Source organism: Anolis sagrei, chromosome 5 (assembly GCF_037176765.1).
Source record: "Anolis sagrei isolate rAnoSag1 chromosome 5, rAnoSag1.mat, whole genome shotgun sequence".
Classification (NCBI taxonomy): Eukaryota; Metazoa; Chordata; class Lepidosauria; order Squamata; family Dactyloidae; genus Anolis; species Anolis sagrei.
Genome location: NC_090025.1, coordinates 31,557,152 through 31,576,292, shown reverse-complemented (window position 1 = coordinate 31,576,292; position 19,141 = coordinate 31,557,152). Strand labels below are relative to the sequence as shown.

The following is a 19,141-nucleotide window of genomic DNA, read 5'->3' as shown; positions in this document are numbered from 1 at the left end:
TCTCCCCGGATTCGAACCTCTGACCTCTTGGTCAGTAGTCCTGCCGGCACAAGGGTTTAACCCATTAGAACACCGGTTCTTAGCTGGTTCTAGCCTAAGTATGAACTCTATATGACCAGTAGGTTTTTTCGGGCTATATTTCCATGTTCTAGAGGTATCCCCTCCTCACAACCTCTGAGAATGCTTGCCATAGATGCAGGCGAAACGTCAGGAGGGAATGCCTCTAGAACATGGCCATATAGCCCGCAAGAACCTACAACAACGTAGTGATTCCAGCCATGAAAGTCTTCGACAAGACTTTCGCCTTCTCTGCCCAAAAGTGACCAGTTCCAAAGTCCAGGATGCCGTAGCATGTGGACCTAAGGCAGTTAAAACGGGGTCAAACTGCACCCATTCTACAGTGTAGATGCACACAAGGCAGGGACTGGAGAGACCCAGGTGCCTTTCCTTGCCATTCTCATCACTCCCTTCTTTTCTTCCTTCTCCCTTCTTAGCTTTTTTCGTGTCAGGAAAGACTTGAGAAACAGCAAGTCGCTTCTGGTGTGAGAGAATTGGCCGTCTGCCAACTCTCTCTGAATTTTTTGCACTAAAATGTGCGATGCAAGGCCAGAAAGTTATTTTTGTTTTTCTACAAAATATGTTCTTTCTACTTGATCTTTATGAAACAAATTGTGAGAAAATTGGCTGTCTGCAAGGATGTTGCCCAGGGGACGCCTGGATGTTTTGATGTTTTACCACCCTTGTGAAAGGCTTCTCTCATGTCCCGCATGGGGAGCTGGAGCTGACAGAGGGAGCTCAACTCGCTCTCCCCAGATTCGAACCTCTGACCTGTTGGTCAGCAGTCCTGCCGGCACAAGGGTTTAACCCATTACAACACCGGTTCTTACCTGGTTCTAGGCTAAGTTTGAACTCCATTATATGGTGAGTGCAGAACCATACAATGTAGTTCGGTGCAGTTCAAACGAGTGCAAAATCAGGCATTCTCAGACATCACAACCTTTGAGGATGTTCGCCATAGATGCAGGCGAAACGTTAAGAGAGAATACCTCTAAAACATGGCCATATAGCCCGAAAAGACCTACAACAATCCAGCCCTTCTCTTTCTTTCTCTCTTTCTCTCGGGTTTCACCTCCACGCGGGTGGCTTTCTTCTCCCCGCCCCTTTCTCTCCTGAGATTTATGGCTCCATCCAAGGAGTCCAAAGGCACGAGGATCGTGCGATTCCGAGGAGGAAAGGAGAGGGACCAAAATGGCAGCACGGAGGTGGAAGGAAATCCATGGAAAGGAGTGGGGCGCCCCCACAAAGAGCATGTAAAATACGACTAGGAAGGCCCGCAGGTTGGCTGCTTGTTGGGTTGCAAGTTTTATCCTCATGGGGGATTTTTTTTTCTGGGACATGAGAAACTGCAAGTCGCTTCTGGTGTGAGAGAATTGGCCGTCTGCAAGGACGTTGCCCAGGGTGTTTTGATGTTTTACCATCCTGTGGGAGGCTTCTCTCATGTCCCCGCATGGGGAGCTGGAGCTGACAGAGGGAGCTCAACCCGCTCTCCCCGGATTCGAACCGCTGACTTGTAGATCAGCAGTCCTCGTAGAACAAGGGTTTAACCCATTGCACCACCGGGCACTCCGGGAGCTAGAGCTGACAGAGGGAGCTCAACCCGCTCTCCCAGATTTGAACCGCTGATCTGTAGGTAAGCACAAGAGTTTAACCCATTGCGCACCCGGGGGCTCCTTTAATGTTGGTTGCATTTACACGAAACCATGAATGCAGTTTGACGCCACTTGAACTGCCATGGCTCAATGTTGTGGACTCTTGGGTGTTGTGGTTTTCGAAGCCCTTTTCCCTTCTCTGCCAAAGGGCACCAATCAGCAGCGCCTCCTATTTCATAGCAGGGAGCCTTGGGAATTAAAATGGGGCCAGATTCGCGTTCAATCTGGAGTATAGATGTATCCCAAGTTGTTTCCGAGTCCGGCGACTTGCAAACTGGAAGGGAGTTCCCTTGGAAACGGAGAAATGAAAAGGTTAGAGGAGCTCTGCATGTTTTGTGCCGTGATTAATGTTATGAAGAGTATAAATAGGCTTTGTTCCACAGAGTTTAAGACTCTGAGGATGTTTTGTGTAGAAAGAAAACAAGGAAGGGCCTCTCAAGGATGGTTGTGGGGCCTCCTGGAGGTGAATGGGTTTAGGAATCAACTCCCCGGCGAAGGAAAACTCCAACTGTTGTCTAAGGGACCTGGAAGGAAACAAATCCCCAAGACTGTAGTGTAGGTATGGGCAAAGTTGGGGGCTCCAAGTGTTTTGGACTTCAACTCCCAGCATTCCTAACAGCCTCAGGCCCTTTCCTTTTTCCCCCTCAGCCGCTTAAGCGGCTGAGGGGGAAAAGGAAAGGGCCTGAGGCTGTTAGGAATGCTGGGAGTTGAAGTCCAAAACACCTGGAGCCCCCAACTTTGCCTATGTCTGCTTTACTGGGACAAAATGGGGTTCTGAATTGAAATAATAATGAGTAACTTCTAAAAGAAACGCTGTGTTCAGAGTGCATGACCAGTTCCAAGTGCTTGGAATTGGGCCGCTTCGATTTCCCTTTGTTTAGAAATAAGTCCTTTTTAGTTTCACCAAGTCCTGACAGAAGTGTGCATTCGGGTGCACGACTGAATAAACAGAGCATTTCTTATATTTCAATAGATTGAACAGTGCCAGGCTTACATAGAAGTAAACATGTTTTGCAATCAAATGAGCCTACTTTGCAGGAAAAGGGTTTGTTTGAGCCCAATCACCGTATTGGGCTTGCATAGATCTATATATCTATATCTATCTATACACACATATATGTACATTACATATGCATATACATATAATCATATACACATCCCTAGGACGCCATACAAGGTGCTTGTGTGTATGATAAAAAATGAAAGGATAATACAATAGGATCTGTCGCTATTCGTTGGAAAATAAGTCCTACTGTGTTCACAGTGACTGCTTCCCAAATAAGCCTAGTTGTTGTGAGTTTTCCAAGATGTATAGCCGTGTTCCAGAAGCATTCTCTCCTGACGTTTCGCCTGCATCTGTGGCAGGCATCCTCAGAGGTTGTGGGGTCTGCTGGAATCTAGGAAAATGGGGTTTATATTTCACAGATATACAAACCCTACAGATATATATGTGTGTGTGTGTGTGTGTATACCCCATTTTCCTAGTTTCCAATAGACCTCACAACCTTTGAGGATGCCTGCCATAGATGCAGGCGAAATGTCAGGAGAGAATGCTTCTAGAACATGGCCTTACAGCCCGGAAAACTTACAAGAATCCAGTGGTTTCGGCCATGAAAGCCTTCGACAATACATTAAGCCTAGTGTAGTGGGTTGTTGTGTGTTTTCCGGGCTGTATGGCCATGTTCCAGAAGCATTCTCTCCTGATGTTTCGCCTGCATCTATGGCAGGCATCCTTAGAGGTTGTGAGGTCTGTTGGAAACAAGGAAAACGGGATTTTCTGTGGAATGTCCAGGATGGGAGAAAGAACTCTTGTCTGTTGGAGATAAATGTGAATGTTTCAATTGGCCACCTTTATTAGTATTTAATGACCTAGCAGTTTCAAGGTCTAGCTTCTTACTGCCATTGTTAGGAAGTGATTAGTAGGGACCTCATCACATTAGAGAATAAATCTACTTTAAATCCGATTGCTGCTTCCTGCAGAATTTTGGGGTTTGCAGTTTAGGGAAGAGCCTTTGACAATCTCACCAAACTACAAACCCCAGAATTCTACAGGAGGCAGAAACCATATTTAAAGTAGATTTATTATGTGGTGTGATGGCTTAGTTGCTGGCCCTGATGCAGGTGAAAAGTCAGGAGAGAATGATTCTGGAATATGGTCATACAGCCCGGAAAACTCACAACAACCCAGTGACTCCGGTCACGAAAGCCTTCGACAACAAAAAGCCAAGAATACTTGGATTACTTTGATTTAATCCATCTTCAATCAGAATGTGAGGCCTCCAATCAAATTGTTAGTATCAGAATAAATCACTTGTGTAAATCACTTTGAATATGTTCTATTTGGGACCGGATTGAAGCCATAAAGCCCAATTGAAAAAACAACAAGGGGGAATGAGATTGTGGCTTTGAATGTGAAAGCCCTCCATTTCTGTTGTGGTTGCAGAAAAGCACCGGTTTGTCCAGTCTTCATTTCCGGGCAGGAGATGAGAAATCAGTTCCTCATTTTACCTCAGTTTAGGCGTGATAAAATGACGAGATAGAGGTCTAAAAATGGCGGGTCTAAGTAGAGAAACAGGGGGAAAGTATAAGAGAAGGCTTCTTGGGTCGAAGGGGAGGGATTGCACTGTGTCGGCGTGAAAAGGGAGATTTGTAAGGCTTGTGTCAACAAAAGCCGGGTCCTGCGCCGGTTTGAATCCACATAATGGCCTCGCAGACGGCGGGATGTGGATTGGAGAAGGTGGCCCGCCTTCCCCATTGTCTGCTCGCCCTTTTTAACACGTCGGGAAACGGGCCGGCTTGGCCAAAAAGCCAGGCGGACCAGAGGGAGGTGGAGTGGCTCTGGCTTTGCAGGAGATTAGCACATGAAAGACGCCAGCCCCCTTTCCCAAGCTGGTAAGGCCGAGATTTATCAGGGGAGCCCTTGTGCCCAGTCAGGAATATTCTTATGATTTAATGTTCACGCGTCTAGAAAAGAAGGCTGAAGTTGCATTGCCTGAAAGGTGTGTTCGGTTCTAGTCTCTGCTGCGGAAGAAAATAGGAGAAGGGTGGAAAGGAAACTCCGTTCTCTTTTCCCTTGGGTTTTTAAAATTGAGTTATTTCTGGTTGTGACTCCGTTGCTGGGAAGCGAGTCAACACACCATCGCTTTTGTGAGAGCAAAATTGAAGGAAGGCGCCAAACTCTGGCGGAGAAAGCAAGCGGCGGAGAGATAATATTTGGACGCTTTCTTGGCCCGGAATCAATCCTCGGGGTGAATTAGTCGAGCTGGAAGACAGATAGACAGGTAGAGAGCTCGCATACAAAACACCACAATTTGGAGGGTCAAAACTGAGGTGTTTTGTGGACGAATGTGTGGGGTTTCCATCCAGAAACCTTTTTCTTTCGAGGGAAGGTCGCTGTAGTAGCAAAGGCTGGATCTACATTGCCAGATCGTGGACTTCGAACTGCATTATATGGATCTTCCAATGGAGTTTGAACTGCATTAAATGGAACTGCATTGTGTGAATCTTTTACAATCATACCATGCAGTTCAAGCTGCATTGTTATATACAGCATTATGTATAATGCAGTTCAAACTGTATTAATTAAATATAATATATAATTCAGTTCAAATGCATTCCTTATATACAGCATTATATAAAATGCAGTTCAGATGCATTTATTACCTGCACCATGGAATATAATGCAGTTCAAACCTCATTATTATATACAGCATTATATATCATGTAGTTCAAACCGCATTATTAGTATATAGCATTATATACCATGCAGTTCAAACTGTATTATTATGTACAGCATTATATCTAATGCGGTTCAAATTACATTTATTATATACAGAATTATATATCATGCAGTTCAACCCGTATTATTATATACAGCATTATATATAATACAGTTCAAACCGCATTTATTATATACATCATTATATGTATGCAGTTCAAACTACATTTATTGCATACAGTATTATATATAATGCGGTTCAAACTGTATTTATTATATACAGCATTATATAATAAATATACGAGTTTGAACTGCATTATATATAATGCGGTTCAAACTGCATTATTATATACCGCATTATATATAATGCAGTTCAAACTTATTTATTGCATACACCATTATATATATGCAGTTCAAACTGCATTTATTGCATACAGTATTATATATAATGCGGTTCAAATTACATTTATTGCATACAGCATTATGTATAATGCGGTTCAAATTACATTTAGTGCATACAGTATAATATATAATGTGATTCAAACTGCATTTATTATATACAGCATTATATATAATCCGGTTCAAACTGTATTTACTATATACAGCATTATATATAACGCAGCTTAACCTGCATTATTATATACAGCATTGTATATACTGCAGGTCAAACTGCATTTATTATATACAGCGTTATATATCATGCAGTTCAAATTGCATTTATTATATACAGCATGATATATCACGCAGCTCGAACTGCATTTATTATATACAGCATTGTATATAATGCAATTCAAACTGCATTTATTATACATAATGCAGTTCAAACGGCATTATTTGGCAGTATAGATGCGGCTCAATTCTTCCTCTGACTGTAAAGGCGGGAAAGGATGTAATTTCGTGCGTGGAAACGGGTTTACTTAAAACTCAGTCTCGGGAGGGAAGGAAAAAGAGCTTCAGCCTGACCCCCTGCTCTTGCATAGTCAGTTCAATAGAATTTCGGTGTAATTTAGGACAGCTTTTCTCGAAAGGCGGGGGGGGGGGGGGGGGGGAGCCGACCCAACTTTCCAGTAAAACTTTCCCACTGGATTCCGCTACCAATGTTTCCCAGCGATTTGCATCCAAACGAAATGTTCAGTGGTTGGGGCGAGATATAGGAGTGTAAACTTTGGTCAGCTTTGTTTCACGCTTTGATTTGAAGGTCCGTCTTAAAGGACCAGCATAACCTCGTGGTGCCTGAGTTTATTAGGACTTGGAAGATTCCTATGGCGTTTTCTTTGCTTCTGGGGACGTTAACCCCCCTCCCCCCCCCCCCCCCCCGGAAGCCTCGTTAAGGTCGCCGCTTTCTTGTAAACCTCCCGTTTATGATCCTGTTCTAATTTGTTCGTTGGTGGAGGGAGGCTTTGGAGGAGCCACAGGCCTCTAGTCAAGGGGGGACGGGGTGGGTGGGAGCCGCCATTGGCCTCGGGGCCTCTCCCCCTCCTCCTCCAGGCCCCTTTTCCTCAGCCCTGGGCCTGCCTTGCCCTCTGGGAGCTGACCTCTCCAAATCCCGGGCGGAGAGGGTTGTTGTTCTTGCGCGCTGGAGGTGGTTGGGTTATGCCTCCTCGTGAAGGGGGGAAACCTTCCTTTTGCTCGTACTACAGCTCCCATACTCCCTCCTCAGTCCTCAAGGAAGAAGGGAAGAGATGAGAAAAGTTACTTTGATCCATTTATCGCTCCCAGAACTGCTGTAAATAACATTTATGGTCTGTGACATCAAAAATGCTAAGATTTAGACTCCTTTTCGACATTGAGTAACTACCTCCGAGAGGGCAGAGCATAGGAAAGTGGGAAAGTTACTTGTGGAAGAAGGAAAGAGGTGGGGAAAGTTACATTCCCAATTTATCGCTCTCAGAACCCCTCTAAACGACATGAAAGATGCTGATATTTAGGTTCCTTCTTGAAGTTGGGTTGATACTATCACTGAGAGGGCAAAGCATGGGAAAGTTACTTGTGGAACTACAGTTGTCCTTAATACCTCCATCCAGGAGAGGAGAATGAAGGAAAGTTACTTTTCCCTGTCTACAATTACCCCGCTTCGCTGTGGCCATGTAATAATAATATGCTCAGATGTGGATGGTCCTGAAGGCATCTCAAGCTGGGTTACCATTTCCGAATGGTCAGCGCTTGGGAGAGTTATAGTTTGAGCTAAATTAGGCATGGGCAAACTTCGGCCCTCCGGATGTTTTGGACTTCAACTCCCACAATTTCTAACAGCTCGTAGGCTGTTAGGAATTGTGGGAGTTGAAGTCCAAAACACCCGGAGGGCCGAAGTTTGCCCATATCTGAGCAATAATTTGCTGTCTCCCCCCGGAAGTTTTTGATGTTTCACCATACTCTCATGTCTCACTATGGGGAGCTAGAGCTGACAGAGGGAGCTCATCCGAACTCTCCTGCGGCCTTCAGTCCTGAAGGCACAATGGTTTAAACCATTGCGCCACATAGGCTCCTATACTTGAGCTAAACACATCTAATATCTCCATCCAAGAAAGGAAGGCTTTGGAAAGTGACTTTTCCTAGCCAATTCTCCCACACTTCCCCACCACTATAGTTGTGATTTAATAAAAATATGCTCAAATTAATATCCTAAAGCCCCTTCGAAGCTGGCTTGATATCTCCGAGAGAGCAGAACTTGGGAAAGTTACTATATCTGGTCATTAATTCCCGAAGTCTTACCTCGAACCAGTCAGCACAGCCATATAATACAATGTGCTAATATTAGCCATGCTCCTGAGTCCTCGTGGGAGTCGGTTTACCAGCCCTGAGAGGGAAAAACTTGGCCAAATTGCAACCCCCTTTCCCAGTTCTCAGAATGTTTTACCAAGTAAGTTAGAAGATTCTGGGAATTGTGATCCGGGGAAAAAAGCGACCAGGGACACATCTCCAGAGCAGAACACATGCAATTTGACACCACCTGAATTACCAGGGCTAAATGCTACAGAATCATAGTAGATGTATCATGGGAGTCATGGGACTTAAGACCGACAGGTCGGTGGTTCGAATCCGGGGAGAGCTGGGATGAGCTCCCCCTGTTAGCGCCAGCTCCCCATTGGGGGGCATGAGGGAAGCCTCCCACAAGGATGGTAAAACATCAGAACATCCAGGCGTCCTCTGGGCAGCGTTATGGGCGTCCCCTGGAAAACATCTTTGCAGACGGCCAATTCTCTCACACCAGAAGCGACTTGCAGTTTCTCAAAAAGCTCCTGACACTGAAAAAAAATAGATGTAGAATCCTAAGAACTTTCGCCTTTTCTATCCAAGCGTGTTGATGCCTCACTCAACTACAACTCCTGAGTTTTTATAGTAGTTAGTGGTATCAATTCAGAATGTATTCATTCTGCAGCATAGACGCACCCTTACTCCCCCACAGATAGAGGCTGACTCAGTAGTAAGTCATTCTGGAACTAAAGAAGGTACTCCCAACCAGGCCCGTAGCCAGGATTTTGTTGGGGGGGGGGGGAGGCTGAGTTTGTTGGGGGGGGGGGCTGAGTCTGAGTGAAAGAGAGTCTACCCTAGCAAACCTTTTGTATCGTTACCCCAATACCCCCATGCCTATGGGATATATTGAGTATGGTGATCAGATCATGATATGAATAAACATAACAGTTTAAATAATGCACCAGTAAGGCCTTTTCGCGAACCACCACGAGAATTTTGGGGGGGGGGGGGCTGAAGCCCCCCAACCCCCCCCCCCCCCCTACCTGCCTGCTAGTCAAACCAGTGGCCTTTAAGATCTGGGTCTTGGGATACTAGTGGAACAAGGGCTACTGAATTGAATCATAGCTGTTAAGGTGGGATCGAAGTGCATTAATTGAGATTCTCCAGGTTGGAGAGCTGTGTTGGTGGCTGCTTCTGCTCCCCACTCCCTATGGCAGCTAAGCTGGTGTCGAACTGTATTCATTCTACAGTGTAGAGCAGAGCTTTCCAAACTTTTCATGTTGGTGACACGTTTTTAGACCCAAACCGGAGGTTAAACCAGCCCCTTATAAAAGTTTCATACTATATATATATATATATATATATATAGAGAGAGAGAGAGAGAGAGAGAGTATATATATATACACACATATATAGTATATATATACTATATGTATACTACATATATGTGTATGTATATATATATATATATATATATATATAGTATATATATACACACACACACACACACATATATATATAGTAAATAAAATTTGAAATATATATATTGTATAGGTTTCACATAATCTGTGCTGTGTTAAGGAGGTTTGGAAAGAGAATCATAGAGTTGTAAGAGATCTCGTGGGCCATCCAGTCCAACCCCCTGCCAAGAAGCAGGAAATCGCATTCAGAGCACCCCGACAGATACCCATCCAGCCACTGTTTAAAAGCCTCCAAAAAAAGAGAGCCTCCATCACACTCCAGGGCAGAGAGTTCCACTGCTGAACACCTCTCACAGTTAGGAAATTCTTCCTTACTTTCCTTTTACGCTTCTTAAACCACATAGTTGATTCTTGTATAGTTTCCTCTATAGCCGCTCCATGGGGGTCATCACGGACATCACTGTCAACAGATTTTCCTTCCTTAATTAGAAATATATCCATTGGAGTGGCCATTGCTACAACTTAAGAACCCAGTTCTAACAGTACCAACACTTGAGCAGCACCAGAAACTAGTATCTATCGCACTCACTATGTAACAAAATTTGGGGGAAAAAATCTATCCCTCCTTTGAAAGTGTTACTTCTTGTTTAATTGTGAGGTACATACTTTGAAAGTAGTTGTTACACTAAAGAAACCTCCTTTTTGTGGCTTCCACAAACTATATTGAATCGGTTGAGACTACAAGAGATATTCATTGAAAAACGATAGCAAAATGTACTGCCGGATGTACCGCAAAAACAAAGTTTTTTGCAATTTAATAAAATTTCCCCATGTTTTTTAAATGATGGAACAGATTAGGAAATGAGATTGATAAACCAGGAACAAAAACCCGTGTTAGATAGCGAACTGCTATCTTCTCTTTGTTCTCTAGAAATTAGACTGGGGAGGGGAAAGAGAGAGAGAGAAAAGAAATGCAGGTAGAGTTGTTATTATTGGGTTGCTGTGAGTTTTCTGGGCCGTATGGCCATATTTCAGAAGCATTATTTCCTAATGTTTCGCCTGCATCTATGGCAGGCATCCTCAGAGGTTGTGAGATTTGTTTGAAACTAGATAATTGGGGTTTATATATCTGTGGAATGTCCAGGGTGGGGCAAAGAACTCTTGTCTGTTTGTTGCAATCGACCACCTTGATTAGCATTGAATAGCCTTTCATCTTCAAGGTCTGGCTGCTTACTGCCTGGGGACTCCTTTGTTGAGAGGTGTCAGCTGGTCCTGATTGTTTCCTGTCTGGAATTCATCAGTTTTTAGAGTGTTGTTCTTTCTTTACTGTCCTGATTTTAGAGTTTTTAAAATATTGTTAGCCAGATTTTGTTCATTTTCATGGTTTCTTCCTTTTTGTTGAAATTGTCCACATGCTTGTGGATTTCAATGGCTTCTCTGTGTAGTCTGATATTGTAGTTGTTAGAGTGGGACATGAAAGGCACTGCAGACTACTTCAATCACAAAAGTCAGCCATAGCAGAGCACTTGATGAACCAACCTGGACACAGCATATTATCTGAGAACACAGAAATGTTGAACCACTCTAACAACTACCATGTCAGGCTACACAGAGAAGCCATTGAAATCTACAAGCATGTGGATAATTTCAACAGAAAGGAAGAAACCATGAAAATGAACAAAATCTGGCTACCAGTGTTTAAAAACTCTCAAATCAGAACAGTAAATAAATAGCAAGACTCAAAAAGCAGGGGGACTTCAGACAAGAAACAATCAGGGCCAGCTAACACCTCCTAATAAAGGATTCCCCCAGTCAAGAAGCATCCATGCCTTGAAAGAACAGGCCATTAAATACTAATCAAGGTAGCAAATTGCAACATTCACATATACCTCTAACAGACAATAGTTCTTTCCCTCACCCTGGACATTCCACAGATATATAAACCTCACTTGTTTAGTTTCCAACACACCCCTAAACCTCCGGGGATGCCTGCCATAGATATGAGTGAAATGTCAGGAGAGAATGCTACTGGAACATGGCCATACAGCCCAGAAAACTCACTGCAACCCAGTGATTCAGGCCATCAACACAGTGTTCCTTTAGTTGCCCAAAACATCTACTCTCCCTTAAAATATATTCGCCTTTAAATCATGCCTTCAAGAGACAAAATAAACAGTCTTTTTTCAAAGTAAAAGAGTTGGTTTACTCACAAAACTTCATGTATACAGCATGAAGGAACTTCATTTATTGATCCAGTTACAATAGGATTTTAAGTAGTTATCTGTGTAGGGCATTTTCTTAGAAACAATAATCCATAGTCCAAAGCATCCCTCTGTTCTGAAAATCTAATAGTCTCTAATCATACTGTTCCTGCATTGAAGTCTAAAGCATATTTCTGCTAATCAAGCTGAGCAATTGCACTTGCCTCAAACACTTGCCTCAAACATGCAAGAGTTCTAGGTTGTCGTAGGTTTTTCGCACTACATGGCCATGTTCCAGAAGCATTCTCTCCTGAGGTTTCGCCTTCATCTATGGCAGACATCCTCAGAGATTGTCAGGTTGTGTGACCTCACAACCTCTGAGGATGCCTGCCATAGATGCAGGTGAAACGTCAGGAGAGAATGCTTCTGGAACATGGCCATGTGACCTCACAACCTCTGAGGATGCCTGCCATAAATGCAGGCAAAACATCAGGAGATAATCCTTTTGGAAATGGCCATACAACCCGAAAAACTTACAATAATCCAGTGCTTCCGGCCATGAAAGCCTTCCACAATTCATACAAGAGATCTCCCACCCTGGACATTCCACAGACATATAAAACCCACTTGCCTAGTTTCCAGCAGACCTCACAACGGGTTGTTGTAGGTTTTTCAGGTTGTATGGCCATGTTCTAGAAGCATTCTCGCCTGACGTTTCACCTGCATCTGTGGCAAGCATCCTCAGAGGTTGTGAGGTTTGTTGGAAACTGGAAAATTGGGTTTATATATCTACAAACCTGTAGCCAGAAAAAAAATTCAGGAGGGGTTGAATTTTGGGGGGGGGGGCTTGAAAATTTTGGGGGAGGGGGTTGAAACCTGCCTCCTAGCTCATGCTGAAGCAAAGAGCACAGCAGGGGGCAGAGCAGCCTTCAATAGCCTACAGCTACGGGCCCTGCAGAGGGGCCAACACAGAGAAGTCCCTGTCTCTCGTTCCCACCAAACGTACTTGCGACCAAGAGCAGGGCCTCTCCAGAAGAGCTTAACACCCTTGATGGGTCATAGGGGAAAATATGTTCGGACAGGTAAACTGGGCCGGAACCTTATAGGGATTTATATGTTGTCTCATGTTTACCTTGTTGTCCACGAGAACCCCAAGATCTTTTTCACACCTACTGCTGTCGTCCCCCATTCTGTATCTTTGCATTTAATTTTTTTCTGCCTAAGTGGAGTATCTTGCATTTGTCAGGAGAGAATGCTTCTGGAACCTGGTTATACAGCCTGGAAAACTCACATTGATCTCAGCAGGACCATAGCCAGAAAAAAATTTCGGGAGGGGTTGAAAATTTCGGGGAGGGGGGGGGTGAAAATTTTGCAGGGGGGGGGGGGCTGTTGAAACCTGCCTCCTAGCTCACGCTGAAGCAAAGAGCACAGCAGGGGGCAGAGCAGCCTTCAATAGCCTGCAGCTCTGCCCCTGTCAACCACCTCCACCAAGTCTGGCCTCTTTAATGAGAGCATTCAACACCCACCCACCCCCAACTTGGTTGCTTCACTACATCTGCTATTGCTGCAAGTAATGACAGTGTAAACAAAATGTCAATATTTGCTTGAGACAGTGCTTGCAGTTCTGGAGGGACTCTTAATTTTTAGCATGGGGAGCACAGTGCGGTGGCACAGTGGGTTAAACCCCTGTGCTGGGGCAGGACAGAAGACCCACGGGGCGCAGGTTCTAATTCGAGGAGAGGTGGATGCAAGGGCGGCTCGACCCATTACGCAAAATAAACATTTGCAGTATAGTTGATTTTCCCAGGGGCGCTCTTGAGGTGCTCTTGGGGGAAAATAGATCTTGACATATGTGAGTTGCAGTTACTGGGATGTATCGTTCACCTACAATCAAAGAGCATTCTGAACTCCACCAATGATGGAATTGAACCAAATATGGCACACAGAACTCCCACGACGAACAGAAAATATATATCAGTGATTGGTTGGGGGGTGGGGGGTGGGGAGAGGGTGCCAAAATACTGTTTGCTTACCATTGAAAATTACCTAGGGCTAGGCATGTAGCCAGGAGGGGGGGCTTGAGGGGCTTCAGCCCCCCCCCCCCCCCGCCCGAAATTCTCATAGTGGTTCGACGAAAAGGCCTTACTGGTGCATTATTGAAACTGTTATGTTTATTCATATCATGATCTGATCACCACGCTCAATACATCCCATATGCATGGGGGTATTGGGGTAATGATACAAAAGGTTTGCTAGGCTAGACCCTCTTTCACTCAGACTCAGCCCCCCCCCCCGAAACTCACCCCCCCTGAAAAAAATTCAGCCCCCCCCCCCAAACGAAATCCTGGCTACGGGCCTGCCTAGGGCCGCCCCTGGGTGGATGAGCGCCCTCTATCAGCTCCAGCTCCTCATGCGGGGACATGAGATAAGCCTCCCACAAGGATGATAAAAACATCAATTCATCCAGGCGTCCCCTGGGCAACGTCCTTGCAGACGGCCAATTCTCTCACACCAGAAGCGACTTGCAGTTTCTGAAGTCGCTCCTGACACGACAAAAAAAGCATGGGGATTTGGTTAACCAGTTAAAATTCACGAGTAAACCATTTTTTTAACCTGAAAAAATTCGGGGGGGGGGGGTTGAACCCCTAACCCCCCCCCCCCCCCCCCACAAGCCTGGATCCCGGCCATAAAAGCCTTTGACAAAAGTTGTTGTTATTGTTGTTGTGACTGACGAGTTTCTCTTCTCTCCCCCCCCCCCCCCCCCCCAATCCTGCTCCCTTGCGTGCAGGTCTGGTTCAAGAACCGGCGGGCCAAGTGGCGGAAGCGGGAGCGGAACCAGCAGGCGGAGCTGTGCAAGAACGGCTTCGGGCCGCAGTTCAACGGGCTGATGCAGCCTTACGACGACATGTACCCGGGCTACTCGTACAACAACTGGGCGGCCAAGGGCCTGACGTCGGCGTCGCTCTCCACCAAGAGCTTCCCCTTCTTCAACTCCATGAACGTGAACCCGCTCTCCTCGCAGAGCATGTTCTCTCCGCCCAACTCCATCTCCTCCATGAGCATGTCTTCCAGCATGGTGCCCTCGGCCGTGGCAGGCGTCCCGGGCTCGGGCCTCAACGGCCTCAACAACTTGAACAACCTGAGCAACCCGTCGCTCAACTCGGCGGTGCCCACGCCGGCCTGCCCTTACGCCCCGCCGACCCCTCCCTACGTTTACCGGGACACGTGTAACTCCAGCTTGGCCAGCCTGAGACTCAAGGCCAAGCAGCACTCCAGCTTCGGCTACGCCAGCGTCCAGGCGCCGGCCTCCAACCTCAGCGCCTGCCAATATGCTGTGGACAGGCCAGTGTGAGAGAGGCCTTGGGCAGAGGACAGGCCTGGCCTGGCGTTCAGGAGACAAAGAGACACTCAAACCATACATTAGAAAAAAAATTACTGAGGAGAGTGGGGAGCAAAGAGGGCCAATGCCACCCTGAACCAACCCTGGCATCCAAGACAATGGGGCACTGCTGAGAAACCCCCCACTTTCCCATCAAGAGAAACAAAACACACCAAGAAGAGAAAGGGGAGGGAAGGGGTTGCAAAGGATTTCTCTCTTCCTAAGTTGTGACCTTTCCCCTTGAATTATTATTATTATTATTATTAACAACAACCGAACCAAGTATTTCCAACAGCTGCAAAGGACATAGATGATAAATATAAATAAATATAAATATATATATAAAAACACGGACAAAAAAGAACCGTTTTGACTGGATATGGTATGACATTTTAATGTTCCTATAAGCTTGTTATTTTTTATGTTTAGCATTGTTGACATTGGGGGGAAAAGAAGTTTGGGAGGGGGCAAATAAATGGCGGGAAAGGATGTAAATATATCTATGGAAATGTCAAATTAATTTTATAAAAGCAGTTGTTAGTCATATCTCCACAGTGTTTTCTTCTCTCTCTCTCAAAGTTAGGCTTTTGAAATAAAGCATGTTACACAAGAGATTAGGGATTTTTTTCTCTCTCTTTCTGTTTCTGTTTTTGTTTTCTTTTCCGCTTGCGAGCAAGGGAATGTATATACTAAATGCGACATTGTATGTTTCTAACATATTATTATTATAATTAATTAATTATTATTATTATTATTAAAAAAAGAACCCAAGTCCCATTGTGTGAATATCGGTTTTAGAATAGTACTTCTGGTGGATGCAATGGTGACTCTGAAACTGCAATGTAAAACATACCCTGTGTATAACATTTCGTATAATACTAGTGTTTTTTTTTCCCTTTCCAGACAACATTGGAAAAAAATGTGTTTTCTTTCATGGGAGTAAAATATACAGCATACAGTTTGGTCTGGATTTTTTTAACGAGTTGAATGTCTCAATATAGTGATGGAAAGAAGGATGTAATTCTATTTTCCTTCTCTGAGAGGAGAAAATACCCTTTCCCTCCCCAGCCTGTAAAATGATTTCCCCATGCAATGTGGTTTACACCAAGAAGTGCTGATGTGCATTGCAACCCCTTCTACACTGCCATATAAAATACAGATTATCTGCTTTTGAACTAGATTAGATGGCAGTGTAGATTCAAATAATTTGCTCTGACAATCTGGATTCTATGGCAGTGTAGAAGGGGCCTACATGATCTATTTAGGAGTATCTCATGATTTTTCCTACCCTGGTTTAAGGCCTTTATAGTGATGGAAAGAATGATGTAAAGCTCTAATTTCCTTCTCTGAGGGGAGAAGAACACCCTTTCCCTCCCCAGCCTGTAAAATAATAGTAGACCATAGATCACCTTCTCTTGTTTTCCCCATGCAGTGTGGTTTATACCAAGGGGTGATGATGTGCATTGTGGCCCCTTCTACACTGCCATATAAAATCCAGATTATCTGCTTTGAACTGGATTATATGGCAGTGTAGACTCAAATAATCTGCTTTGAGTATCGGGATGCTATGGCAGTGTAGAAGGGGCCTACAGGATCTATTTAGGAGTATCTCATGATTTCTTTTACCCTGCTTTGAGGCCTCTAAGGCCACTTCCAGACATCCCCTATATCTCAGGATCTGAACCCAGGTTTTCTGTTTTTTTCCAGATTATCTGGCAGTGTGGACTCATATAATCCAGTTTAAAGCAGAGAACCCGGGATCAGATCCTGGGATATAGGTCCTGCTTGGAAGGGCCCTAAAGCGTAGACCCATCTACACTGACACTAAATAATGTGACTTGAAACTGCTGTGATCACAGGGGGAAAAGGACTGAAAACTGCCCCAAGGGCATGGTGGGACAGCAGGGGGCTAATTGGGTCCCTGGGAGAGTTAATTGATTATCTTTAAGCCTGTTACACCCCCTCCCCCACTACTATAAATGCCTTATAGTATCAATGTAGATGTACTCTGTATCCCCATCCCATCTCTAGAATGCTTCTACAGAGGCAGAAGCAAGTGATGATCACACAGAAAGTACAGGAACCCCAAGGAGAGAGTGGCTCCAGTTTGGTGTAGTATGAGTCCAGGATGAATCCCCCACCCTCAATGGGTAAAACCCTTCTGCTGGCAGGACTGTTGGCCTGTCACCCCTAGCTTCGCATGCAGGGACATGGGATAAGCCTCCCACAGGATGGTAAAACAGCTGGGTGTCCCAGTTTCTCAAGTCGCTCCTGACACATACAAACAAAAAGTCCATGATACTCAGACCTCAGTCTACACTGATGATATCATATATCTTCAAACTGCACAAACAGCAGTGTAAACAGTGCCCCAATATACACTGCTTCCTTGCAGTGAAGGATTCAGTTATATTTTCAGCGTTTGCCCAACTAAAATGCACATATGCAGATTGCTGGAGCATCTTAATGTGGTTTTGGCATTCCATGTGGTTGATGCACATAAAGGACCCAATTTTGCTTAAAATAAGTGCATAATTTCCGAGATGCCTTCAATCCAAGTTGATGGTTAGTGTGATGTGCCCTTTCTTGTGAGTACATACCCTAAGGCACTCACCCCTCATTACAACCTCTGGACAAAAGCAAGGTAAGGTGATGCCTATAGGAGCAGATTGATTGACTCACCCAACCATGATTTTGCCATTTAATATAAGAGATACCAATTACTATGCCATTGTATATAATGGGATGTGTGCATCCACAGATTTTTGTGTCCACTAGGAGCCAAACTACAGCAAATACCAAGGGTCTATATCATCATCATCATCAAGCTTGAATTTTATTGTCAGTCCCAACTTGAATAGACCTATTGGGATTTACATAAACCCAGGACTCAGGAGCAGGAGGGAAAGCAGGAAACCAAAGTGAGGCCTTTTCCAAAACATCCTCCCTCCCTCCCAGGGAGTTGAGTTTAAGAAGCTTCTTCTTAAATTTGTCCAGCAATCTGTAGTAGGGTAGAAAGGTCGTGCTCTTAGTCCCTGTTATCCAGCAGAGAGATCTATAGACATTCCCCTCCCAAACTGCTTGTTCCTGAAGCCATGCTAGATTAGGCTTCACATGTCTGTTGAAGGCTGAAGCAAATTAAGGGTGCATCTGCACTGTAGAATGAATGCAGTTTGACACCACTTGAACTGGCATGGCTCAGTTTTATAGAATCATGGGAGTTGTAGTTTCATGGGGCACCATCATTCTTTGACAGAGGACGCTAAAGATAAAACTACAACTCCAATGATTCTAGAGCATTGAACCATGGCAGTTCAGGTGGAGCCAAACTGCTTTCATTCTGCATTGTAGATCAGTGGTTCCCAACCTTTGGGCCTCCAGGTGTTTTGGACTTCAGCGCCCACAGTTCCTAGCAGCTGGTAAACTTGCTGTGATTTCTGGGAGTTGAAGCCTGAAACACCTGGAGGCCCAAAGATTGGGAACCACTGGTGTGGATACACCCTAATATGAATTAGTATCACACCTCCTCAGCATTGGGAAACCTCCAGTGAGATACCAATTCCCTGACCAACGAATATTTTGGTGCCTCCAAAGTTAGCCCTGACTTCATATATCTGATCTGCTGATTCCAAAAATTGTACCAGTTATCCCCTATCACAGTGGTTCTCAACCTGGGGTCCCCAGATGTTTTTGGCCTACAACTCCCAGAAATCCCAGCCAGTTTACCAGCTGTTAGGATTTCTGGGAGTTGAAGGCTAAAAAAATCTGGGGATCCCAGGTTGAGAACCACTGCTTTATCAGCTATACTTTTTGAGGTACAGAACATGTGTCATATATGTTGCCCTGAGCTCAACCATAGAAAACCATGATAAGAAAGGTGATGTGTTCCATTCAATGTAATTTTCTGAAGCAATGTTCCAAATAACTTCAGGAACAGGCCTAAAACTAAGACGCTGAGACTTTTTTTGCTTGGGTTGTGGAAGAAGAAAGAGAAGGAGAAGGAGAAACATGCACTGGCA

General features: G+C 44.7%; 1 protein-coding gene across 5 annotated transcripts in view; it reads left to right on the top strand.

The window, feature by feature from the left end:
- PITX2 (paired like homeodomain 2) overlaps positions 1–16,080 on the top strand; it is an 86,824-nt gene extending 70,744 nt beyond the window's left edge. For all 5 annotated transcript variants that reach the window (XM_060779085.2, XM_060779086.2, XM_060779084.2 and 2 more), the window contains one exon: positions 14,532–16,080. In XM_060779085.2, coding sequence (XP_060635068.1) covers positions 14,532–15,095 — 564 coding nt within the window. In that variant the 3' untranslated portion in view covers positions 15,096–16,080. The remainder of the gene's footprint in view (positions 1–14,531) is intronic.
- The last annotated feature ends 3,061 nt before the right edge of the window (positions 16,081–19,141 follow it).